Here is a 9,295-nt window from a genome sequence, read left to right as displayed (position 1 = left end):
TGTGTCTCTTAGTGAATGTGCTGTTTGGGTTCCACTCCTATCATGTGAACAACAAAGATCATTACATCATCAACCTGCTTGTTCTACTTGCAAAATACCACAAAAACCCCAGTAGTCTAATCCAGTGGTTCTCAACGTGGGGTCCGGGGACCCCTAGGGGTCCTTGAGGGATTTGAAGGGGGTCCCCGATTTTTTCTTGAAACTTTACCACTTTTTTTAGATTTTTTTTTTTTTTAATTTCTAGAAAATTTTTACTTTTTTATTTTTATTTTGAAACTTTTTTACGAGAAATTTTACCACTTTTTTCGAGAAAATTTTTACTTTTTTTTATTTTTCACTTTTTTTTGAGAATTTTTACCACTTCTTCCTAGAAATGTTTAAATGTTTTTGGAGAAATTGGACCACTTTTTCTTCACTTCACAACTATCCAATAATCATCAAACAAAAAAGCTATTAAAACCACTGAGTTATGCATTTTATATAATATTTTATTGATTTAATAGCAATGTTTTGTATACTGTTTTGAATACCGCGACCCCCTGGCATTGTATTGTTCTTATTTTTTACTAAATGTAATTCTTGACTTGTCAATAAAATTTGCTAAAAAAAAATGATTAAAAAAAAACTTTCTGTAGCCTATTTGTCTGGAACAATTTAGATTTTGAAATAGACTGGGTTTAAAAGTGTGATTATTACCGAGGGGATTTTTTGTTTTTTGTTTCCAATAAGGTGCGACAAGTCTCTCTGAAAATATGGCACAGATGTTATCCAGTTAACTCAGCTGTTGTGAAGTATAGCGTTAAATGTTGAAGCTCTCTGTTCCTTCTGTCACCACAGAAAAAAGACAGATCTTTTTTGGGGTTGTCCCTTCAGTCAAATCTTCTGGTGCGACCTCAACCTTTTTTAAAACAGAAAATTAGATATCCCTTGTAGAATCAAAATAGAAAATTGAATAATTATTTTATTTGGTCTTTTTTGATAAGGAAATACCTGCAAAGAAATTGTTTATTATCAACATTTTTTACTCTAATAGCAAAATTCCATAGCACTGTCATGATTATAATGTCAGATACTGACACACAGAAAACTAAATTCACTTGTTGTTTTCCATTTTTTCTGTTCTGTTTCAGTGTTCCTACATCTATATTATGTTATTCAATACAACCATTTTTTTTACCTGTAGCCTACTGTAGCCTTCTTGTTCTCGCTGCCTGCTACACTACCACATTATAAATAAACACAGACAGTTGGATGTAATTAGTTTATTGTGCTTTTTTTTGTCCATGGTTCATCCAGACAAAGTTGCTGTATTATGTCTTCATTGATAAAAACATGAAAATAGAACATAAAACATGAAATGTAAGAACCTGTCCACACTGAAATGCAAACTAGCTTACTGTCATTAGCTTAGCTTCATGTGTAAAATATGAAATAAAAGCCAAAATCTGAATAGCAAGTCACAACAGAGAAAGAGTGGAGACATTCTTCTGAAAAAACAAGAAGGAGGGACAGGGACAGGGCCGTTGTATATGGGAGAAAAGTGATGATAATTCTAGGGGCCCAGCGCCCAGTAGGGCCCACAAAAACCCCAGTAGTCTAATCCAGTGGTTCTCAACGTGGGGTCCGAGGACCCCTAGGGGTCCTTGAGAGATCTGAAGGGGGTCCCCGATTTTTTCTTGAAACTTAACCACTTTTTTTAGAATTTTTTTTTTTTTCCTTTTTTTGTTTTAGAAATTTTACCACTTTTTTCTAGAACATTTTTACTTTTTTATTTTTATTTTGAACATTTTTTACGAGAAATTTTACCACTCTTTTTAGAGAATTTTTTTTCCTTTTTTTATTTTTCACTTTTTTTTGAGAATTTTTACCACTTCTTCCTAGAAATGTTTAAATGTTTTTAGAGAAATTGGACCACTTTTTTCCAGAAATTTCTATATAATATTTCCAAAAATTCACGCCATTGGCCCTAATTTAAATGTATAAAAAATGTTCTTCAGTCTCAGAACAAATATTTGTGCATTTCTGGTGTTTACTTACTTTACTTTACTACTATGGGGGTCTGTGGTCTAATTTGTGTCAATTTAGGGGTCCTTGATGTACAAAAGGTTGAGAAGCACTGGTCTAATCTTTGTATGACTGAATTATTCTGCATAAGACCCTGACTAATACTAGTAATGCTGCATTAGCATCAAAACAAAGTAGACTAAATAACAAATGATAATACATACGTAGTTTAAGAAAAAAAGTGGAAAAGTCAGGGGCCCACTTTAGTATTCTTTCAGGGGGCCCAGAATTCCTAGCAACGGCCCTGGACAGGGATCAGAGGACAGCTGCAGCCTTATTGGCCCTCCTGACGTCTGTCCTCCATGTGAAGACCCCCACTATCATCACCATGACCGGCAGAGCCACACAGAGCACAATGCGGCTGATGGGGAGCGGCGTGCTGCAGTCCACAGCAGACGCAGATGGAGTCACGGCTTGTGTGGAGGGATCGTCAAACAGAAAGGCGGAGGTGAAGTCCTGAAACACGGCCCTGCTGTTTCCTGTGGTGGTCACCTGACACCTCCACTTCCTCTGGTTGTCTTCCCTCTGGAGCTTGGTGACCAGAGTCATGTTGCAACGAGTGGAAACAACCACCTCGTACCTGCATGAGGGAGAATTCATCAGAGAAACATTGCAGTTTTGAGTATTTTATATATTTGTATGTTTTTTGAGCTGCTCCTTTATTATCACGAACACAAGCAGCAGTTTATTCTGACAATTCAACATTCAACATTTCCATAACAGCAGCCTTCATCATCCTGGTTCCCCGAATCCCTGCTAGAGCACCACATACGGATTATTCTGCTGCTGAAAACTGTCTCTATCAGCTATTTCCTCATGTCTCTTTGTAAAAACATGAAGTACAGCAACCTGCTGTTTTGGGACATTGCTGTGCCTTTTAAAGAATTATTCCACGGTATGTGACTCAAGGTTAGATGATTGATTGGTAAGTAAATTATCATCCACCTTATTATTAACGTATATTAACATCAGCCCTAGAAAACAAATTAAATTATTAAATATAGGTTTTTGCTTATATTGTAGCCTACAGAAGGATAGGAGTGAAAAGGAGTAATGATGTCACATTTTTACATTTTTAAAGGGATATTTTAACATTTTGGCAAATTGGCCCATTGCCATAGCCCCTATAGTTTTAGCAATAGGTTCATGACCTTTAATTGTCGGTGCAAGCTATTTTTAGAACGGCGGAGCAGAGCTGTGAGCTGCTCAGAGCTACGCTACGGAGGCTGATGGGATTTCTTGGTTTCCCTCATCAAACTCATCAAATACACAATCCAACAACTCCACAACGCTCTGGTGGACAAATTGTGAGCTGCACATTCACCACGCTATGAGATAATAACACAACGTTACCAGACAGAGTTGTTTTAGAGGGAAGTTCATGCAAAACCGCTGATGCGCGTTGCCTTCAGAGACAGTTTTTCATCAAGCAGTCTATTTCCCTCTAAAACAACTCTGTCTGGTAACGTTGTGTTATTATCTCATAGCGTGGTGAATGTGCAGGTCACAACTTGTCCACCAGAGCGTTTTGGAGTTGTTGGATTGTGTATTTGATGAGGGAAACCAAGAAATCCCATGAGCCTCTGTAGCATAGCTCTGAGCAGCTCACGGCTCTGCTCCGCCGTTCTAAAAATAGCTTGCACCGACAAATAGGCTAAAGGTACTACTCCTAAAACTATAAGGATTATGGCAATGGGCCAATTTGCCAAAATGTTGAAATATCCCTTTAAATACACAGTCACAGTCAAATTGTTATCTTTAAGAAAAACAAACAAACATTTAGCTTTAGTTAGAATAGAATAGAATAGAATAGAACAGGAAGTCTGTCACTGTTCCATTCCATTAATAACATTGGTTTTTCCTCTCTCCTGGAAGAAGCTGGCAGATCAAAAGTCTATATTGACACTGTACATACATACATTGAAACTGGATTTGCCACTACCGACACAGTGCAGGCCTTACAAGTTCTGTTCTGAGACACAGTGATGTCACAATATAGTTAAGTAACGAACCAAAGTGAAGCAAATTAATTGTTTGTGGGTGTATGATTCTATATCATTCCCTTCATTCCATTTACTTTGTTTTGTCCCTCCACAGTAGGCTCATTGTTAAACAACAAGACTGAGCACTGACCTGGAGTCTGTGGGCAGCGTAGAGCCATCCTGGTTGACCCAGCTGAGGCTGAACGTGCTGGAGTAGGACTTGCAGTTGCCGGCATCGTAGTAGGTGAAGAGGATGCAGCTGAGGGCCAGGCTCCCTCCGAGTCGCAGCTGGCTGACTCCAGAACGGACGGTGATGGTGAGGAGAGAGAGGTAGACGTCTGTCACCACCACGCCGCCGTGCAGGCAGACGTAGGAGCCGGCGTCGTCCGCCTGGAGCTCCCGGAGCTGCAGGGAGCAGTTGGCTGTGACCGACATGCGGCCCAGTTTGTCTGAGCCCACGTCCACCTGCCCCCCGGTGACCTCGTGGGTGAAGCGCACCTGCCCCCCCTTGTAGAAGGTCCAGCTGGTGAGGGAGCAGTCTGAGGACAGCAGGTTGGTGCAGGGCAGCAGGGCACTGTCCCCAAGTCTCCTGTACACAAACACTGCTGCTTTCTCACACCACACACCTGGAGGGGCCAAAGTCAGTCACAGTACAGGCAAAATAGCGTTTTCCCACAGACTAATGGTAACAGAATGTTTTTCACCATACATCATTTCTATGAGGTGTCCAGAACAACATACTAAAAGTCCTAAGAAATCCTAGTTGGAGAAATATGTTTAATTCTCATCAATCCAAGACTAATTTACTGTATAAAGTCTATGGTGCCAATAAGGCCAGAAAACAATACACCCCCAATGGGGATATTTTTTCCTTTACTGCTATCACAATGAACACAATGAAACTTTACACAATGAAAGTGTACATGAAAAGTAACATTTTTTGTATTACAAGTTTCTTTGAAAATGGATATGAATATGCAAATGAGCTTGCCCAAAATACACTTTACTCCACAATGAAACCATAACTCAATTAGTGTATTGCTCATTTGCATATTCAAATTCATTTTAAGAGAAACTTGTAATACAAAAATTTTTACTTTTCATGTATACTTTCATTGTGCAAAGTTTCATTGTGGTAGGAGTAAAGGAAAAAAATAACCCCATTGGGGTGTATTGTTTTCTGGACTTATTGACTTTATACAGTAAATTAGTCTTGGATTGATGAGAATTAAACATATTTCTCCCAATAGGATTTCTTAGGACTTTTAGTATGTTGTTCTGGACACCTCATAGAAATGATGTATGGTGAAAAAAACTCTATTACAATTAGTTGTATTTTTGGGTCCAAAATGAGCTAGATTGCCTGGACTATCACAGTCACACTGTGGCCTACATTACAAAACAAACACACTCTAAAACTCTAACCTCTACTGGTTTAACAAGGTGTTACTTCCTCTCTGTCCGTCTGTCTGTTGCTTTCTTTGTTTGCAGGTTACACAAAAAGAACTGAAAGCAAACTCAGTCTATAGGGATGAGTGCTATAAGTGGGGATCCCACTCCATGTTAGTGCTGGGTAAAGGGGCAGATACAGCATTTATACTCTGTGAGCATGTGAAATATAACAGCAGCAGACAAAAATCTAATCAAATCTGATAAAAGTAGGTTAAATATAGACATATAAATCACCTAAAGCAGCTGCACATTTTAAAGATGCAGATAGCTTGATGTATAAAATCAAAACCCACCCAGAACCAAAGACCAGGGACACAGTCAGGAACCAAACCAGATCCAGTGGTGGAATTTAAGTAGTAAAACTTGAATAAAGCTCAAATAAATCATTAAACTGTTGCATGTCTCAAAGGATAATAATCCAAAAAACTCAGATTAATGGGCTTCTCAGGTTGACAGGGTCACCCTGGACCTTTGGAGGCCACCTGACCCTAACCCTGGAAACCACTGGACAACATGACTGGAGGTGTAAAGCAGTAAAGACAAATCCAAACCTGCCAGCAGCAGCAGGAGAGATCCCGTCAGACTCTCTGTGACCGTCATGTTGGGGCTTCAGCTCAACAGCTCCTCTGTTCGTCTCTGTCTCTTTGCTGTGTCTTTGCTGTGTCTCCTTGTAGACGGCTCACTTCCTGTCTTAGCAGCAGCACACGCACTTCAGCCTGCATGAAGACATCACTGTCCCTCAGTGGATGTGAGGGTCTGAGGACAGAGGATGTTGTTATGATGCCGTGTAAAGCCCTTTGAGACAAACTGTTTGTAAAAATGGCCAGTGGTTCTCAAACTTTTGACCCAAAATTGACACAAATTAGACCACAGACCCCCATTGGACCAAATTTAGAAGTAAACGCCAGAAATACACAAGTATTTGTTCTGATAATATTATAGAGAAATCTCTGGAAAAAAGTGGTCCAATTTCTCCAAAAACATTTAAACATTTCTAGGAAGAAGTGGTAAAAATTCTCAAAAAAAAGTAAAGAATAAAAAAAAGGAAAATTTTTCTCAAAAAAGTGGTAAAATTTCTCGTAAAAAATGTTCAAAATAAAAATAAAAAAGGAAAAATTTTCTAGAAAAAAAGTGGTAAAATTTCTAAAACAAAAATGTTTTTTTTTTATCTAGAAAAAGTGGTAAAACTAAAAATTTTCTAGAAAACAAGTGGTAAAATTTCTAAAACAAAAAAGTAAAAAAAAATTAAAAATCTAGAAAAAAGTGGTAAAATTACAAAAAAACAACAACAACAGACAAACTTGTAGAAAAAAGTGGTAAAATTTCAAGAAATAAATTGGGGACCCCCTTCAGATCTCTCAAGGACCCCTAGGGGTCCCCGGACCCCACGTTGAGAACTACTAGCCTATACTAATGACATCTCCTTGCCTTTTCTGTGACAGCTCCTGGTTGTTTTTAGAAGCTGCAGACAACTTACCACCCACATCCAATCACGTCGGATGAAGATCATTGGATTTTTGGCCCACTGCTACTCGAATCTTTAATATTTTCCTGCTACCTACTTTAAAAAGAGCCCTATGCATGTTCAGTAATTTCACACAATAAACAATAGTGTTATTCATTTTCAAAATGACTTTGTATGTTTTGCACAATTATGCTATTGGCATATTTCCTTTAATACAGTGCAACGTGAATGTTGGTCCTTCACTAGGAAGAGTTTGGGGACCCCTGCCCTACAGAATGTAATCATTATCATCATGCACACTGTGTCTCCTCTGTTTAGTTTGGTTTATCTAGTTTATTAAGGGACAGTGTGCAATGTCATTACATCATTTGCAGGAAATGAGGAGAAGGTTGCACCAGATTTAGCTCACAGCTAATTTCCATCCGCAGTCCCAACATGTAGGTACACAGAAGACACAGACCACAATCTAAAATACAGAGGAAAACCTCTGAAAAGTAGACAATAGGCAGCACAGAGACAATACAGAAAGACAGCTTCCACATTTAAAAAGTGTCAACTTGACACTTTACTTGGCAAACACAGCAGCTTTGGTAAGTGTCATACCAAACCTGCTGATGCATGATAACATAATTTGCTCATGTATTGTTCTTTTCCTTGGCTTTCAACCCAGCATGAGACTCTGCTCTTGTTTTAGTGTTTTAACATTGTTATTGTATTATGTTTTATTCTTATTTATGTACAGCACCTTGTTTCAGCTGTGCTCTACAAATAAAATTGAGTTGAGTTCTTACACATGTTTTTGTCAGTGGGAACATCCTGTCAGTGAAGAAACAAGAAGCAGGTTGAAAACGTCAGAAGAACTGAGGGAGATGTACAACATGCACGTATTCACCTTAGATCAGTTGGACTTTTCTTTTCATGTGAAATGCGAGTGTGCAGTGTGTGTGTTCAGGGGTTTCTCAGAGGAAGTCTCATTGCGTCAAACTGAGGTGAGAATACCGTCCACTATACTTCCACAAACACCACCAGCCCTGATTTTAAAATATTTCTCAACAAGCGTAAAAAGGAAAGTCTGCTATTAATTATAATTATTAGGCTACTATTATCATTAAAGACCTTAATGTGTTCATTTCATCCACGAGTGATTAGTTACAAGGACAGTTGCTGGAAATGAACATTGTTTAAAGGGATAGTATTAGCATTTTTTTTTTAAAGTGGGGTTGTATGATCTACAAATAGCCCCTAAGTACTAGTAGTAATTGCAGTAGAAGACTCTCTGCACTCCTCCCGTTAGCAACGCCAGCCCATAACACTGTATGTTGTAAATCTCTGGGCAGGGTTAGAGGCCAGTCTGGTTTTCAGTGAATTGTTTCTCTGTTCCATTAAAACAAGGGGTGAAGGTGTGAAGAGGATGGACGCTCGCTGCCAGCAACAACCACGCTTTGTCTAATCATAGGCCTCAGAAGAGCATCTATGTGCATGTTGTGTAACCACGGTTGAGTGTTGTTGTTCTTCACACCCTGATGACACAGGAAGTGGACAGACAGTAAGGTACAGCTGTCAGATACCCTCCACTGCTGTGTGGTTACCCTGGCCTGCTTTCTGCTGACACAGCGTGCTTGGGTTCTGAGGCTGTTTCTCGTTAATCGGGTCATGGATAGTTAGCCCAATGTCTATGATGCAATAGTTTCCTCAGTGGCTGAATTCCCCTGTTTATAGTGCTGTTGTCTAATTTTTTGTAGTGGGTATACTGCTTTTTAGGTGGGTAAACTGGTGGTTCTCAAACTTTTTTATATCAAGGACCCCAAAATTGACACAAATTAGACCACGGACCCCCATTGGACAAATTTTCGAAGCAAACACCAGAAATACACAAACAATCAATGTATGTTTAAATGAGGCGTACATTTTTCAAAGATTATTGAGAAATTTCTGGAAAAAAGTAGTATAATTTCTCCCAAAAAGTTGAAACATTTCTAGAAAAAAGTAGTAAGATTTCAAAAAAAATTAACAAAAATAACAAAAAGTGGTAAAATTAAAAAGTGTTTTTATTTTTATTTAAAAAAAATAGTAACATTTCTCAAAAGAATTCTAGAAAAAGTGGTAAGATTTAGCAAAAAAAAAAAAAAAGAAGTGGTAAAATTTCTCAAAAAATATAGAAAAATGTGGCAAAATTTCTCTCTCAAAAAAAGGGGCAAATACAAAAAGGGTGTAGCTGTCTTAGCTCATTTGCATATCTGAGCAAAATGAGATGTGTGGAGATGGCAGGAAGTTCCAGAAGGTCAACCATCACTACCAGGGGCGGGGCTCCCATGGTGGCACCCCCCCCCCC

The 9,295-nt window shown here is 38.7% G+C and overlaps 1 protein-coding gene across 1 annotated transcript; it reads right to left on the bottom strand.

The window, feature by feature from the left end:
- Positions 1 to 2,319: 2,319 nt before the first annotated feature.
- Positions 2,320 to 6,098, bottom strand: LOC310995747 (uncharacterized protein; the record flags this gene model as incomplete). Its single annotated transcript, XM_083984871.1, has 3 exons — positions 2,320 to 2,644; positions 4,198 to 4,672; positions 6,050 to 6,098. The coding sequence occupies 3 exons, from the start codon at positions 6,096 to 6,098 to the stop codon at positions 2,320 to 2,322; spliced, it is 849 nt and encodes a 282-aa protein (XP_083840997.1).
- Positions 6,099 to 9,295: the final 3,197 nt, after the last annotated feature.

The sequence above is a fragment of the Trachurus trachurus genome (genome assembly GCF_905171665.1).
Source record: "Trachurus trachurus genome assembly, chromosome: 13".
NCBI classification, from domain to species: domain Eukaryota; kingdom Metazoa; phylum Chordata; class Actinopteri; order Carangiformes; family Carangidae; genus Trachurus; species Trachurus trachurus.
Note: the sequence above shows the minus strand (reverse complement) of the source record. Positions and strands in the feature narration are given on the sequence as shown.